General features: G+C 41.4%; 1 protein-coding gene across 2 annotated transcripts in view; it reads right to left on the reverse strand.

Moving 5' to 3' along the window:
* The window catches only part of CPEB4 (cytoplasmic polyadenylation element binding protein 4), a 37600-nt gene that overhangs the window by 10522 nt on the left and 9113 nt on the right, over positions 1-17965 (reverse strand). The window contains exons 2-3 of one of the 2 annotated variants that reach the window (XM_063169035.1): positions 15923-16004; positions 1563-1586 (exon numbers count right to left, since the gene is read on the reverse strand). In XM_063169035.1, the coding sequence (XP_063025105.1) occupies positions 1563-1586; positions 15923-16004 (106 nt within the window). The remainder of the gene's footprint in view (positions 1-1562; positions 1587-15922; positions 16005-17965) is intronic. The other variant, XM_063169036.1, reaches the window with a different exon arrangement.

The following is a 17965-nucleotide window of genomic DNA, read 5'->3' on the forward strand; positions in this document are numbered from 1 at the left end:
TGTTTCCAATGAGGTTTCTTTTAAAAAGTACAAAAAGGGAAAGGAGCAGCCAATTTGGTTTCTGGGGCTCTCAAAATATCAAGCCATCTATTCTATTTTCCAGTGAACAGCTTCTTCCAGGGAACAGATAAAATTTCAAGGTGAAAATGGGAAAACAAGAATTCTACCAGTTAAATATACTGCACATTTAAATTACCTGATATCAAAACATATCATAAACCACCCACTAGTAAATAACAAAAATAACCTGATGAAAACATTACACTGTCATTTACTGCAAAGACTGAAAATTTTGGCCCCCTACAACTTTACTTCAGTGTTACAAGAGTTTTGTTAATGGCCTCACTCTAAGAGAAAATGTTGTAAAATGAGAAATGTTCCACTTGCAGTCCAGCATCTTTCTATGACAATCCTTTATCATAGAGTTCCTTAATAATATTTCTTTTAAATAAGGTTCTTATAAATGCCACTGTATAATAACATAAATAGAGCACAGGAGTTGTTCTCTGCCATGAATTCCCTCTTTAATTCCAATATTCAACAGCTACACAGCAAACTGAGACTTCTATTCATTTAAGGAGCATTTTAGGAATAAATATATATAGGGAGAGTAAGTAATGAGGTGTGCTACAAGTTCTAGGATACATTTCCTTTTGTCTATGATGTGATACACTGTGTCTGTTTTTTCAGGATTCATCCCAATCTACACAGAAATGTACTAGTGAGGTTAATTTATCCTGGTTTTTCTTCCTCCCCTTGAAAGAACTTGGTTTTAAAAGGGAAAACATCTTGAAAACAGAAAATCTGACCAAGATACAGACATTTTCTGTGACAAAAATCAAACAGCTAAGAAGCTGAAAGGAAAAAAAAAAAGTAATAAAATCCACAGTCCATAGAATTTCTACGAATAAAAAATGGAAGGCTCTGTCAGGTTGCCTTATTTGAAATTTCAAGGATCTTTTACACACCTTTAATAAAAATAAGAGTCAAGTATAATCAGGCCTCTCTCTGTAGCTGGGCAAACCTCATTCCTTCTGTGATAAAAATATTGTAATATTGACTTCAGCCTTGTTTTTCCCTAAGGAACTGCTGCACATGGGATTTGTTTCATCTCTTCAGACCCCAGTCCTGCAGGTATTGTTGGGAGGGAGCAATTCCCAAACCTAACTCCCCTTCCCAGGCTCCTCAGCTGCTGCTGGAGGACTCCACACACACTGAACCCAGCAGGTCAGACACGCACTGTGTTTATGCTCCATCAGCACCCAAAATTCCCAAAATAAACTCCTCCAGCATTGGCATTCATAACACACGCACCCACAAACACAGCAACACAGCCCCCCAGGGTCACAAACCATCCAGGTGATGTCCACTGTGATCATTTCAGCTCAGCTACTCCCTAATCCACTTAAAATGCTGATTTATGGCATGCAGACTATGTAAATGTATGTGAAACTGCTCCCTTATAAGCTTCAAGTTTGGACTTTGCCCTCTAGTAAAAACTGAATGTTATTTCTCCCGTGAGACATTGTCAACATTAGAAAATTAAAGAGGAATATTGTTACCTCGCCTTCTCCCATATGTCCTTGCTGCATGTTAAATGAGAAAGAAAACAGCCTTTCAATCATTGTTATAAGGACCAAAAGACCTCGTTTTATTGCCTTTATACTGACTCAGTGATTCTCAAGCCTTTGCAGATGCAGGTTATTTTAAATAAGTGTTCACAAGCTGCCCCTCCCACCGCCCATGGCCTCCTCAGCCCAGCTCTGTTACTTACTGATAAACCACGGTGACAGGAGCCTGGCCAAGTGCATGTGGATAATCCAAGAGACTTCTGGAAGCAATTTTAGCCCCAAATTTGCACATTTATTTATTTATTTGAGCTGTTCCTGGGGGTGTGCCTATAGGCAAATGGGTCTTTCCTCATGCACCAGGCTGTCCCTGCCTTGCCAAGCTCCAGAATATTCCAACACTGCTCTCCACCCAAGCTGCAGGAGAAGCCCTGACACAAGGAAAGGGAAAGATCGGTCTGATACTTTCTGTTTTGAAATCAGGTTGCTTTGCACAACCCACAAAATCCTTGGTTCAATTCTGACTGGCAAATAACCAGCTGAAAAACTGAAAAATCAAGGAGAAAATTGGGCCACTGAAGGTGCCCTCTGGACTCAGCAGTGTGTCCAACAGGATGGATTCTCTCACACTAACCCAGGACACTGTGCTGGAATAATTTGGTACCCAGTCATTCCTACTTTTCATGTTTCAGAAGAAATCAATTCTACCCCTACAAACAAGAGCATTTGCTGTGCTGGCTTGCAAGAACCCATTGTCAGAGCACGGCCAAACTTTCTAATCAAACTTGCACATTCTTTCTCTTTTAATCTCATTAAAATCTCTTCCTGAAAGCAGGCCAAGTGTTTTCAAAACTTGGATTCTTCCTGGCAAGTGCTGTGAGAAACTCTGAGCACATCATGTGTTTGATTTTGCTTCCCCATTCAACATTGAGGCCGGCAATTAGTTAAAGCATTTAAATATTTGTAAACCACAACAATACAGGAGTCATTTCCTCTTTTCCAAATAAAAATTGTATCAATCCAATTTACTTCATGATTATTTATCATCCATAAGATCATTTCTCTCCTCTGGTAGAGACTCACAATTAACACCAAGAACACAAATTAACCCTGGTTTTCAGACATTCTTGAGGCAAAGGTTTTATGGGAGAATCTTAAAGGCTGAGGGCCTTTACAAGTACAATTTTTCCATGGTAATTTTGGATTTTGAAATGCAGGAGGCTGATACAGTCCTCAAAGGAGAAATGGAAGGAAATGACAGAGCATCAGCAATCTTGCTGTGTCCCTGCCTGAGCCCAGCAGCCTTTGCACGTTTTGGAGCACATGGAGCACTCTCCAAGCCAGCTCTGCCTATAAAGCCAGAAAAATCCTGCTTGTGGTTTCTGAATTACTGACAAAACCACAGAGCCTCCTTCTCTCTGTACACTCACTGCTGGCCCCAGCAGCCAGGCACGAGTGCAGTGTGGCTGTGAGACCTCAGCTCAGCCAGGGCACTCCTCACAGCCTCCACACAACAGGACTCTCCTCCTTTACCAGGACAAAAAACACCCCAAAAAAGCTCAGCCACCAGCTAGGTGCCAAACACTAGGTTTGGAGAACCAAATACTATGATTTTTTTTCCCTCTTCCTCTTCTTAATTCGCCTCTTGTTTTCAGCGTTTGCTTCACATCTAAGCCGCAAAATACCAACATCTGACATTTCAAAACATTTCTCAGGAGCCACAGTTTATAAACTGGCCCAGCACAGCACAGATACAAACTTTCTCTGCTCCCTGCATGCAGGGTTCATCACACGCCATTAATTTCACACAATGTGAAACTCTGTGAAATACAAACAGCATTGAGGCAAGGAATGCTCTCTTGGCAGGCCAGGAAGGCAGCTGAGTCCCCCCTTCTGGCTTTCAGAAATTCAGATTAAGAGAAGGCTTTGCTACACCAGTACCCAGCTAAGCTGCTGCACAAATGAAGCCTTGAACTGCCACCAACACAGGAAAAGGTTTAATTTGTACATCACAACACTGGCTCATCCTTTGCTGGGAAATGAGACAACTGCAGCCTTGGTTTGGATTCCTCAAAGCTGCTTTTCCCTTCCCCATGTCTTCAGTGCTTCAGATAATTGCATAAAGAGCCCAAGATTTATTTATCTCGTGAGATATCTGAGCAAGAATTTTGCTACAAAACCTAAAAATACAAAGTGTTCGTGCAACTGGTTCAACTGCTCATTAATAACCAATAAAGAGATGTTTTGCCAATAAAATCAGCCTGAAATTTAAAATTCTATTAGCAGCTGCTTCAATTATTTTGTCCCTTCAGCACTCCCTTTATTTCTGTGTTGGAAATGAAGCCATAGAGAAAGTCAATGATCAAAATCTGCTGCTTTTACTTTCATTTCAAGGAACATCAGGAATAAGCAACCCACTCAGATTTGATTTGTCCTCTCCTCATTTGAGACACTTAATGGGCTCCTGGCCCCCTCCCTTTCTCCTTTTAAAATTCATATATTTTGTGTCTATACCTCCAATTAAATGTGCTGAGCTCTCTTCCCTCTAGAGGAAGAAGCATCACAAAACCTGTCAGCACATTGGGTATAACCCCACAAACACATTCTGCTGAAAAACCCTGAAAATGCTGCAGGGATCCCAAATCACTCAAACCCCAAACCTGCTTCAAGTTTGTGCTGAACAAAGTGTGCCCAGGTTGGGCACCTGGTTCTTGCTGATTCCAGGTGTATTTTCCATTTATACCATCAGCAGCTGTTTGTCAAATATTTCATAAATGGAGAAAAGTGTCAGATGCCAGATTTTCTTTTTTTTTTTTAAGGGGTATAATAAGGTTTTCTCTATTGTTGCTAACATTGGTGAGCAGTTGTTTTTGTTGGAAAGTAAATCTGACCAATATCACAGAGTTTCAGGCTCTCACTGAAACTGGAAAGGTGATTTGGGGCCAGGCTGTCTTTTGTTTCCCTAAAGACTTACAGAAACAGAAACATCAAAGCTCCACAGGATTATTTCTAAAAGTGAGCTGGATATCCTTGAATCTACCAGAGAAAACATTTTGACTTGCCTGAATTTTACTTTTAAATTCTAGAAAAATAACTGCAGCACAATCTGCTTTAGCCATTATACCAGCAGAGCTTTTTTCCTACATTTTTTACACTGAACTGTACTTTGAATTATATCAAGATTGCCAACTCTGTGCATGAGGCCATGACAAACATGAACTCCAATATTTTAGTGCCTTTTCCCCCCAGTACTCTCTGAGGGCAGGCAGGGCTGGTTCTCACTCCAGAGGGAGATTTTATCATCACTTTGTATTTCACAACACATTTCACACGGATCACATGGTTGCCACAGGTAGGAGGACATTTCACAAGAGGTTCTGTAAGGTCACCTCAAGCCCTGTTTCACCAGGGAACAAATGAAACATCTCCTTAACCAAACCAAGGGAAGAAAAGTTAAAATTCTAAAGAACATCTCTATTTAATGCATATTTAAATGAGCTCTATTAAAATTAGACACCCAAGCAGGGATTTTGCAGAGAGCTAGATAGACTTTGTTCAATCAGAACATAGAAAATCTCATCTACCTGCATGTTTTACCCACAGAAATATTTCTTTTCATTTAATAGACCCTTACAATTTAATTCTTAGATGGCACTTTCAGCTTGAAAGCAGATAACGTCATGGAAAGTTGTTTATCCTCAACTGAAGTGATGGGACAAGGGGAAATAGCCTCAAAGTCACAGAGAGAAGGTTTAGATTAAATTTTAGGAAGAATTTAATCTCCTGTGAGGGTGGGGAGGCCCTGGCACAGAGAAGCTGAGGCTGCCCCATCCCTGGAAGAGCCCAAGGCCAGGCTGGAGCACCCTGGGATGGTGGAAGGTGTCCCTGCCATGGCAGGGGGATGAAATTAAATTATCTTTAAATTCCCTTCCAACCCAAACCACTCTGTGACTCCGAGGTTCTAAGGCAGGCATAAAAAGTTCTCTTTTTGATGCATTCCTTGATTTCAGTTCTAAAACACACACAAAAGGATCAGTCACCAGTTCCAGGAGTGTTAACTGAGACATTTGCATGTGTGCAGAAACGCTGCCCAGTCCAGGCACTTAATCTCATTCCAGGCAAATTATTGCAAGCACATGATGTGGAATTACTGCATGCTGACTGTGGAGCTGCAGCCCAGGACACCTGATCCAGGAGAAATGCTCAATACAGAATAAAGTGAACAAAATGCTAACAAATCTGCACTGACAGTGAATGTATTCCGTGTCAGAACTTTGCATTTCACAGTCCCAGCCATCTCTGACACTGTCAGATGAGATCCATGTCCTAAAAATGGTTTTCTAAACCAAGACACTAAAAGGGAATATGAGATATTCCCTTTTTTGTGGATTTCAAGCACTACCAAACTTCAAAGAGTGAAAACTATTCCAATAATATTTTATTAATCTTAAAACAGTCCTACAAAAATGAAGCAGCTCTGTACATCTGAAGAATGTATATTTCACACACTTTCAGCAACGTCAAAGTCAGCATGAAACCAGCAAAGAAGCCTAAATTTTGCTGCACAGTAAAACCAAGGATTAGCACCTTTGGAATTACTAAGTCTGCAAAATTAAGCAGCAGAGTTGCCAAAACTTGTACTTTTCCTCTTAATTTACTTTTGAAGAAACACAATGTAAAAAGAGATTCTAAAAAACATGTTGTTAAATACAGCTCTACCTTATGTCCAAAATGTCCAAACAAATGCTGAAAAACAGGAGTACTATTGTAGATGCAAATATTATGCTTTATTTCAAGTAAAGCCAGATGCCTCAAGACAAGTATTTACCATTCCTTCTGTCAAGAACAGGAACAAAATGAAGTTTCTGTTATTCCATAGCACTCAAGTACAGGTCTGACTAGAATCTTTAATTTTCAATTCCAGGTCACTGTCACAAAACAACTGACAGACAAAAAGCAAACAGGTTTCTTTCCTTCAGAAACCCTGTGGAGAATCATCCTGCACAATCCTTTGGTAAGTAACACTGTTTTACCTGTGATTATGTTGAATTAATTGGGTTCACATGGTAGAAAGGTAGAACCTGAGTGAGTGGCAGGAAGCAGATTCTCAGCATAATAGCTGCAAACAGGGAGTGTTGACAACTTTCTACATCAAATAAGCAGGGCTGGAGGGAGGCTGAGAACGCTGAAAGCAAAGTTTCTGTTTCCAAGGCTTGTGCAATGAGCTGCGAGGTTTTAGGGCTTTCATCTGCCTGAAGAAAATCTGCCCCACTGAGAGATGGGGCAGTCACAGGCAGGAAAGAATTACCCTTGGGGGGAAGAAGCCTCCACACTCTTCTCCCTCTCTGGAGACTTTCCAAAGCCACCTGGATGTGTCCCTGTGCCACCTGCTCCAGGTGAGCCTGCCTGGGCAGGGATGCTCTCCAGAGGTCCCTTCCAGCCCCTGGCACCCCCTGACTCCCAGGCAGGGACAGGAGGGACCATCCTGCTGCAACCCTGCCACCCCTGCTCCAAACCCAGCTCTGCCAGGAGCTCCTGGGTTGGCCCACTGAGCCAAAAAGCCCTGGACATGCTTCCAGAATTACTGGATCATTTGGGTTGGAAAAGGCCTCCAAGGCCACTGAGTCCAAGCTGTGACTGATCCCAGTTTTGTCACCCAGCCCAGAGCACTGAGTGCCACATCCAGGCCTGCCTTGGACCCCTCCAGGGATGGGCACAGCTCAAGCCTAAGGGTGAAGGGGAAATGGGGTAAAAAGATGAACTCTGGAAACGCTGAGTTCAGTTTGTGTGAGGGCTGTGAACCCAGCAGCAGTGTCACTGCTCTGCTGCTCTGTCACACCAACAGAGCCCCTGGACTGAAGGCACCTCCAGACAGGATTTTCCTCCCTTTCCACAAGCACTCAACTACCCCTGAAATGTGACAAACCCAATTCAGGCTCCTTCATCTCAAAACTACAGAAGCTTCAAAGGCAACTTTGAAGTTTCTTTGCTATAAAACAACAGAACACAGAGAAATCTCCTAAACCAACCTGCTACAAATCCTGGACACAGCTCCAGCTTTGTCTACCAGGGATCAATATTTGCTCCTTAATTCCAATTATATTCCAGTGGGATACTGCAAATCAACTTAAGTGGGAGCTTTAAATATTGTATGTATTTGATTACAACTCTTCTCCAGGATCCCCCACAGGGTGTGAGATAAGAAAGCAAAAGCAGAGGAGCAAATCATGGAGCACAACCAGCATGAGGAGACTGGATGTTAGTTGGAATTATCCTGAATTTCAGGAGAGCAGGCACCCTGCTGCTCATGGCACTGAGCTTCATTTTATATTCATGTATGACTGCTGCAAAATAGACACCAAGTTATAAAAACATCCCATCTTTTGCCTCAATACATCTTCCAGTTTATGATATGGAATAATTGGCAGCATTTATCTTTTGAACACTTCAAGTATTACTGTATTCACTTGAAAAATAAGGAATGAAAGGCAGAGTTTGCAGCTGGGAGAAGGAAAAGCATTACAGGAATCAGCTTCTCAGCCACAAAACAACTTCAAACGTGGTAACTTCATTAATGACAGAATTTCTGACAGGAGGGAAGGGAGGAATGGGATGTCACATGCTAAAAATTGCTAGATAAAATTTATCTTGAAAGTGACAAGAACAATTTATTGAACCAAGTAGAGAATTTATTGAACAACTTATGAGAAGGTGTAAAACCTCCCCAAATTTCTGCTGTCATGGTTTGTCACTGTGCTCCTGGCCTCTCTATATGCAGCATTTCCCCCAGGAGCTCTGGTGTCTGTCCACCCCATCAGCAATTCCTGACCAGGAATTCTGTCCAGGCTTTTTCCTGCATCACCTGCCCGTGACTGGCAAGAGCTGCATTTACACTGCAAGATCTAAACCTGCAGTTCCTTAAGTACAAGAATAGGTTCAAAGCAACTTATTTTTGTCTGTGGAAGGAATGATCACAAGACAGCCTGGAATGCAACACGAGGCCTTGGTTCCTTTTTTAACCATCCTCTTAATTCACTCCCAAACAAGAAGGGAACAGGAGCACAAGCAAGTCAACAGAACCCATGAGGAAAGGCTGAGGCAAGTGAGATTGTTCAGCCTGGGGAAGAGAAGGATTTGGGGTGACCTAACTGTGCCTCAAGGAGCCAACAAGGAACAAGGAGAGGGACAATTTCCCAGGGATGGAGCTCCAGGACAAGGGGGAATGTTTTCCCACTGCCAGAGGGCAGGGATGGATGGGATATTGGGCAGGAATTGTTCCCTGGGAGGGTGGGCAGGCCCTGGCACAGCTGGGGCTGCCCCTGGATCCATGGCAGTCCTGGATGGGAACTGGAGCAGCCTGGGACAGTGGGAGGTGTCCCTGCCATGGCAGGGGTGGCACTGGGTGGGCTCTAAATCCCTCCCAACCCAGCCCATTCCATGGTTCTGTGATGGAGCACACTCAATCTGCACTGGAACATTTCCCCATTTTTCCAGTGAAGAGCACAGGTAGGACACTCATTTTCCTTTAACATCTGACAAAACTGTACTACACACTTCCCCACACCAATCCAAATGGGAAGAGAAAATGAAAACATTATTTTAAAAGAATCCCCATTTCCCCTGCCTGGATTTCAAAAGTGCTGCACAGAACCAGGCACCAGCAGGATTTATTTAAGCACATATTTCTACAAGTACATATTTATATAAGTATCCCCACATTCCATGCACAACATTTATCCTTTCCTCACACCCAGTGTGAGTGCTGAGCTGGATTCCTGCTAATGGGATTTCTGAGTAAAGCTGAAATAGCACTCCCTGCACCTCATTTGCCATGTGCCTGTGTGGAGGCAGCACTGCACTCACCTGCCAGCCCCACCACCAACACTGAGTGGAAAAAACCTGCCCTCCCAGCTGAGCAGCCTGCATTCCAACACACAAAGCACTAAGCCAAGGATGGTAAATCTACTCTAAAATGTGTTTTCAAAGTCATCTCAGCAATAGCTGTTATCATTCTGGATTTAAATAAGTGGGTACTCAATACAAAAATTCTATATGCATCATGATATGATTCTTTCTTGAGGTATCTTAAATAATTGATGCAAAATTCAGATTTTAGTCACTCTTGGGTATAAGCAATGACTGCCCATGACAAAAGAAGTTATGACTTTCTTAGGACCAAAGTTTCCCCTTTTACACTCACACCTCAGCACTCACCTCCTTATTTTGCTCAAAAATCTCCTTTCTCATTACACCCATTTCTTTAACTCCAGTTTTAAGAAAAGCACTTCAGGCTTTTCTTCCTGCTCCTTTCATGCCATTTCAAGGCTCACAAGCATGACAGCAGAAATCATGCAAAACGTGGCTGACAAAAGACTCAAACGATTCAACATCAAGGCAAAAAATGAACAAAGTGAGCAAAAAGCAAAAAGCCAGGTAGTTTGAGCAGTTTGGGCAGGGAGGCAGGAGAGTTCAGTGCCTTCTAAAACAAGGAACAGACACCACTCATGAAATACAGCTCCAAATTAAAGACAGCTTTGAAGATGATCCAGAATGGTCAGAGATTATCAAAGCAAGAATTCAGAAAAGAAAACCCAAAAAACCCAAACCAAAACCTACTTGGTGGACAGTGACATGAAACAAAGCAGAAGATTAAACACACTTCTAAAAAAAAAAAGGGATGGAATTAATTTCACGAGGCCACAAATATAAAAAAGAAAGCAAGAAAACCCTAGAAAGGTTTTAATCAGATTAGCAAGGCTGCTGTCACGGCACTCAGAACGATTTTGTTGGCTGTACCACTTCTGAAGATCAAATCACCGAGGTAGACATGAAAATATTCAGCACTATTTCAATGTTTTGCTGTGTTTTAAAGAGCTCTGACTGCCACATCATTTACAGCATGTACATTCCAAGGAAATATCTTGTCTGAGAAGTATGAGAGGCATTTAATTTTCCAGCAGGCTCTGGAGATGGGACAGCATGGCAAGGGGCCTGGGAGAAATGAGTGGACACAAAAACACAGGTCTGCTCCTGTGAACTGCACAGGAATTCTCACACTGATGCCCAAATTGGATTAAGATCAGAAAACCCTGGGATTTTTGTACAGCTCTGAGGTGGCAGAAAAAGGAATTTCCTGCTCTCAAAGGGTGGTTCCATCAATACCCTGTGGCTCCCTTTTGGACAGAGCATAAATCAACATTTCCCACCTCGAAATCCTGCAGGGGTGAAGTAAAACAGAGTTGCTTGATGATTGTTTGATATGTGCCTTGTCAAAAGCAGCATTTCTATAACACATACGATCAGAAAGGTTCAGCTGCCCAGGAATTCTTGTCTGGCCCCATCCCCTGACACCCCTGGAGGTGTTTATGGGGATTAATGGGAGCCCCTCTCCACACTGACCAGGCCCAGCTCCTGGAGTCTCTCCTCACTGCAGATCTTTCCTCCCTGTGCACTACCTAAAGCCAATTCCCCCTTTTCCCTTTTTCCCCCTTTTCTTCTGCAACTTTCAGACCTGATTTTATTCTTCCCAATCTTTTTTTACCTTTCTAACCCTCACCAAATCCAGCATCTCTTCTGAACAATTTTGTTGAAGCCTCAAACCCAAATGTTCATTTAAATGACTGGAAATTTAGGAGGTAATGAGTGTAAAATCATAAATTATGTATGGTTTGTATCCATTACTTCTGTGGCAGGTTCAAATCCAATCTGTGAATCTGATCTCAGTGTTTATTAATAGAAAATTTTAGTCCCTTCCTGTTGCCCAGGTGATTTCATTCTCTTACAAAATTGTTGGCTGTTTCTGAACAAAAGCTGTGATAAATCCCAGATATTGGGAAGGCAGGGAAAATTCAACAAACACTCCACTTAATTAAAAAATAAAATATTGAGTATTGTCCCCAGATTTTGAATATTAGCTGCATTTGGAAAGAAAGTGGGCCCTTGCTTGTTAATACTTTAGAATATAGAAGAGCAAAAGTTGTAATACTTCTACTGTAACCCGCCTGAAATTAGTGGATTGCAACAGGAATGGGAACAGCTGATTTCAAATAAAATTCCCACAAAATTTCCCCCATCCCAGCTCCCTCAGCATGGGCTTGGGTTCAGTGCTGTTAGACCCAGTTCTGCAATATTTTGACCTAGTAAAACAATTCATTTTCCTCTTAATTAATAGGCACTCAGGCCTGCAAATCCTATTAGCCTTTCCTGGCATAAGAGGTAAAATTCAGGAAGATCCTGGGAATGAAACATTCAGACATTAACTCATCAACAGTTTCCAAAGAAAATGAAGGCAAACCTGAACAGCCTGAAAGGAAAGGTTTGTTCATTTCATTTGAAGCTGGATACATTAAAAAATTGCAAATGAGCAACCCTTAGGTTCTGGCCAAGGAGATCAACCCCAAAGTCTGAGGTGCAACCACCACAGCAGCTGTAAAAAACCTCACAATCTATAATTTTACATTTTAAAAGAGGTCAGATTTTGTCCTGTGCATATATAAAGGACCCTGAACTTCCCTAAAGACAACTGGGATTGATTCTCAGCAGTTTCTCATTAATATTCCTGATCACACAGAAACCCAAATGTCCCATTCTACTCCATTATTATGAATATGCTGCATAACCCATACAGCTTGGAAAAAAACCAACCAGTTCAGATTCTTACCCAGTATTCAAAAAAGCTCTCAAAACTATTTGGATCTGTTTCATCAAAGAACATTTTATAAGGTTTACATATTTTCTTCAATTCTGCCATGGTTTTCCAGGTTAATATTAAGGGGCTGATGATTTGAAAATACAGCTTGGTCTCTCTGCTTGCTCAGAGAGATCCTGAATGGTGCAACTTCGCAGCATTCTGCCTTTTCAAAATTAAAATTTAGGGCTGCTGTTCTACCTTACCCCAATCCTAACCCTTTCCTTTTGTGCAAAGTGTGTTCAGTTTTTCAGACTATGTCACAGCACAGGATTCCTGCAGACACTGAGCTGTTCACACCCAGATTTTACAGGAGGGCTTTGCAGCGCTGGAAGCAGATGTCCTGGCCTGCTGCTTTCATCCCTCCCACCTTGCATCATTTCCAGGCAATAACCTGATATGGTGAACTGAAATATTGGATATTTCACTAGCAAACCAGTCATAAAGCATTTAAAGACATTTCAGTGTCACTTAACAAGGAAATATTTAGTCAATCTACTACTATTACAGTTATGCTCAAATTGCCATCTGGAAGGCCCAGATTCAAAAATCAGGCTCTGGATCCCGGGCTCAGCTCAGGGAGGCCGAGTTCATTGTGAAGAAGATGCAATTAAGTCTCCAGGGAAAGGCTTCTGCAGGCTGACATTGGCTGTGCAGCACGCAGCACACTCACTGGGCTGGATAAAAATAACATATTGAAATGGCAGCTGCTCAGCAAAGGAAGAGGATTTGAGCAGGGATAAAAATATACCTTAAAAGAAGGGGAGAAAATGGTAAAATGCCTACTCAAAGCATTAAAAGGTAATGCTGAGTGTACTGAATCACTGCAAGATTCACCTTTTAACCTCATGCAGAAAATATTATTTATTTTATACAGCAAGACAAGCTAAGAATGTAATTATTACTGACCTAAACAAATCCAAGGCTAGCACAGCTTAATCACCTCAGCCACAAAGAACACAGCATGGATGGATTTTGTTACATTTGGAAGAATTCCTACTTCTGGTTTTATTACAGAATTCCCAGCCTGCTGCTCTGAACAGATCATTTAAAGATGGAAATGATGTCCCAGAGCCAGCAGGTTCCAAACTGTGGCTGATGCCTCTCACCATGCCCATTTCCCAGTTGCTTTGAAGGGGTGTTTTACACAGTTCCTCTTTCTCTGGCAGCCCATGACAATGTGAAGGGGGTGCTGTTAGTGTCACACACTAAACTCAAGCTGAGGCAGGATTAAACCTCTCACAAGATAGCAGTGAGACCTATTAGATCATCTGAATTATTTCCGTGCCATTCTGAGCTTGCTCTCCACAGTATGTTTTATTACTGTCTTGCCCAGGCTATTTTTAAAGTCTCAAACCCAGAGGCTTTTCCTTTCTGAGAGTATCCAACTTTAGTTCAAAGCACTGCATGTACTGATTAACCCATTTAAAATGCAAACTGAAAAACTTCTTATGGAGCTGCTGCTGATTTAAATGCAGGTGTTTGAAACAGCAAACAAGATTTGAGCTGACAGCCATAATTTGTCCTATTTAAAGATTTCTATATCCGAGTTTTAAATAAAGATGGGGCAAGAAAAGAGAAAACATGAGACAGGATCTGTGCTAGCAGATGGAAAATAAACACAAAGGGCTCATGATCAGCAGCCCCACTCCAGGCCTGATGTGGAATGTTTTGTCCCAGCAGTTTACAGTTTTTTTCCAGCTGTATCAGTCGGTTTAACTGAAGGTATTTCCTCTCCTTGCAGACCCCACCCTAGGCAGGGATGATCTCTGCAGTTAGCACGGCCCGGCGGATGCTGGCTTCAATAAAGATCCATTCCTTAAATACCCGACAGGAATTAAGTCACTGAGTGCTGTGCCAGAGCAGCACGGCCCAATTCAGGCACTAAACACTTCTCTGCAAGCAAAGTTCATGTTCTTGCTGAGGAGAGCCTTGAGAAATGAGGCTTCACAACAAAGTATTTTATGGAAAGTCACTTAAATGTCTCATCCTGGCTTTGAGGCTTTTTTTTTTCTGTACAGTTATATAACAGTTAACTGTGAAACAGAATAATTCACAAGGAATCTAAGGCAGCCCAGGACCTGACTGCTATCCCTGTGTCTCAGTGTGAGACAAGGCACACAGAACTTTGGAGAAGCCACAGATGACTCTGTAGAGGGGATTAACACTCAGGCTAAAGCAGGAATTAATGTGTGGCAGAACTATTTGTATTCCTCGCTGACATACTTATTCCATCACTCTTAAAACATGCTAAGCACTCAAAAAGAAATATTTCAACTGCAAAGAACCTTTTCAAAGCATTTAAACTAAACATCAAGCTGCTTTCAGAAGTACCCTTGCTTAGCAGCTGACCATAAATGCATATGAAGCTGAATTGTTGAATTCAGATTTAAAGGGAGATTTTATTTGTCCCATGGCCACGTCACCTTGGGCCAGATTTCAGAGCTGTGACCTGGTTTGGGAGTGCCTGGCACTTGGATAGAAAGTTTTGGGTCAAATCCCAGGTGCTCAGTCAAGGAAGAACACCTCACTCTTGGTTCTATATGCAATTCTGGGGATGCAGGATATTGCCAGACAGAAAATAAACCAAATAAAAGCTGTTAATACTTGGTATTAACAAAAACCTGGTCCCCACTGCATAAGGAGGGAAGGTATTTTGGGGTTTTAATTCATCTGGCATCACTTTCATCCACGTCAGGCTCTCCCTGTCATTTCAACAGGGAAATATTTTGTGGTGTTTCTCCCCACACTGAATTTCTGCACAGCTCTGGGGATGGCAATCTCAAGTTGCATTTCCAGACCACAGAGAAGGCAACAAACACAAGTTCTTGCCAGTTTATCAAAGGTTGGTCTTTGGAGCAAGAATCACTATTAAAACAAGTCAGATTTCATTACGACCACAAGCCTTGATATCAAAAGGAATTTACTTGCAGAAACCACCAGTGCAGGTTTGTTTTTCTTTTAGTGGTCTCATGACTGGTAACAAAAGTGAGTGGTTAGATAAGAAGTGTGTGTGAGAATTTGACTGCTCCACTCATACATGTAACCACTGAACTGCAATGGATTACTCATCCTACAGGACATGAAACTACAGCTCTGAATTGTTGACCATAAGCAGTTTTTATTCATACAAAATTATGTGCAGACAATATTTTGAATACTTTTTAAGCTGAGGTATTTCCAAAGCACAACTACCTTTGCCAAAAAACAAAAGGAAAAAAGGGAGATGAATCACAAATAATTTCAATCTCCCTTTTCCTTTCCCAATGGTTCCAAAAAAGTAAAAAAAGACTAAATACTCTGTTTTTCTCAAAGGACATGGATAAACCTTATTCTTTCCCATGACAGAAAAAACTATGACTTCATCAAGAAAACCCTATTAGGCAAAAAATTACTTCTTGCTGAGCTGCACAAGGTTCCTGAGGTTGATCAAAACTCCTGGCCAACAACACAACAGGTCAGCCTGTGCTTGTGCTCTGCACTGCTCTGGACAAGCACAGACACCCTCAGAGCTCCTGTGCTGAAACTGCTTCATTCACACAACCAAAAATCCCATCAGGTGCACAAGGGAAATTCACCTTTCCTACCCACAACTGCAGTCTCTTATTTTCAGTAACCCCCTCTCCCCAGTTATTTGCTGCAGGAAATAGTCTCTGTCTAAATTTACCTTTCAGTGAATCATTTTCAGCCCTCATTATGTCAATTAGGGAGTTCTCCAGTGAGTGCATGTCAAAAGTCCTCGTGCGATCCTGCAAGAAAACACAAACAGAGCCAGTGTTAAAAACAAGCACCTAAAACACAAAAACTTCCAATTTCTTCTACATAAACACAGCAGAATTAAGCAAAAATTAAGGCAAAACCATATACCAAAGGATAGATGAATATTACAAATTTCCTCTAATAGGTGAATATTAAAAATTACAATATTATTAAATATGAATCTGATCTATAATAATCTAACAATAACCAATGAAGTCTAACATCAACTATTTCTCCTTCCAATTAACCAAAGCAATCATTGTACTCATGCCCAGGTCAGACTTTCCTCAACCAAACAATAAATTCCACACAGTACAAATCTGATGGGATAGACGCAAAACACAATGTGAAATATCCTGGCACTGCTTTAATTTAATTGGCAAATTCAGAATAACTGAAATTCCTTGTAATCTTTGCAATCTTTACAGGATCATAAAAGGTTCCAAAAGGAGGCAAAAATCACTTTAATTCCCAACATTATTCACAATCCGCACTTTCTGTGTATTTATACATTTGGATTTGGATAGAATTTTATACAATTACAATAATCTACCCTGAGTTTAATTTTTTTTTGTCCAAGAAGCTCTCTACCATCAGCTTTAAAGATTTTATTTCATTCCTGTTCTAAGGAATTCCCTCTGAACAGAGCTCAAGCATTGGGAAGTCTCTGTTCAAACAAGAGAAATTTTGGACATTTTTGCTCTTTTCCTTCTCCACAACTCTTGTTATTCCAGCACTGAGTGTGTTTTTTGTCCCTAACACTGGCTGTGAAGCTGAAATTTCTCCAAAGCACACAGATCCAGCTTGGAATATTTTGAAAGGCAGTGGTGAGTTATAAAGTGCTTTATTTCAGTGCTGAAGCAGCAGTGATTGTGTGTTGCAAGGGCCATTCCTGATTTCACTGATCCCTCATTCTGGACTTTAAATACCTCAAACCATTCCAAGAGCAGGAACTCACCAGCTCCTGATCCATTTCCAAGTTGTAAATTACATTTTGATCACTAAAAAATACCATTTTTCAATCGAATTTCCTGGTATTTTTCCTCTCTTCAGAACAGTTTATTACTGAGACAGAACAGGCCACGTATTCCAACCCGGATGTGCTGTGTCTCAAATAGCATTAAAAAGGCCAGAGTTTGGAACCAGTTCCTTTATTAAGTCTAGCAAATATCAAATTTGCTATAAAAAGCACAGCACTGCCCTGTCTCCCCACAGGATTGATTTCCTTGGTCATTTCTATTACAAGATAATTGAGGCACCTTAGAGAAAATATCAGCAACGTTCAAATCCTTCAATTTTGTGCTTTTCTTTCAGAGATTTCCTACAGTTTTCTGCCTGTCCTAGCAGATTTAATTTATTGGTTTGGTTTAAACATTGCTATTTCTTACCTATTTCAAAGTCTAGTTACATTAAAATCCCTCAGCAGGAGTGAGAACAAGCCCTCAGGTTTTGGATCCATTAGGATCCAACAGCTGAGTAACTCAGGAATGGATATTAAATTAAAAGGCAACCTCTGCATTTCCAGCAGTCCTCAGAAAATGACAAAAATAGCCTAAAACACAGGTGGGAGCATTTACTGCAAACCTGATGTCCCTCAGCAGCTTCTCCTTCCTGAATTCTTGTGTTAACCTCAAGCCCACCCCATGGACAGCTACAAAACTCGAATTTCACCAAGTGCAGAACCTCAGTAATTCCAAATCTTTGTGGAATTGTGGCACTTCCCATTTCAGTTGTGTGAGAGACACAAAGGAAGTGACCCAGGCCAAGCAATTCCCAGTTTATTGGGCCGAGCACCTGAGCCTGAAGCAACTCTCTTCTCTCTAAAATATCTGTGTTATGTTGGCCTGAGCTGCTGCAATGCTCATTTTTAATACTGAGAACAGAGAATTTAAACATTGGAAGGGACAAAATGGAATTGAACTGGTTGGCTCACAAGGAAGTGCATTCTCCA

Source organism: Melospiza melodia, chromosome 14 (genome assembly GCF_035770615.1).
Source record: "Melospiza melodia melodia isolate bMelMel2 chromosome 14, bMelMel2.pri, whole genome shotgun sequence".
Classification (NCBI taxonomy): domain Eukaryota; kingdom Metazoa; phylum Chordata; class Aves; order Passeriformes; family Passerellidae; genus Melospiza; species Melospiza melodia.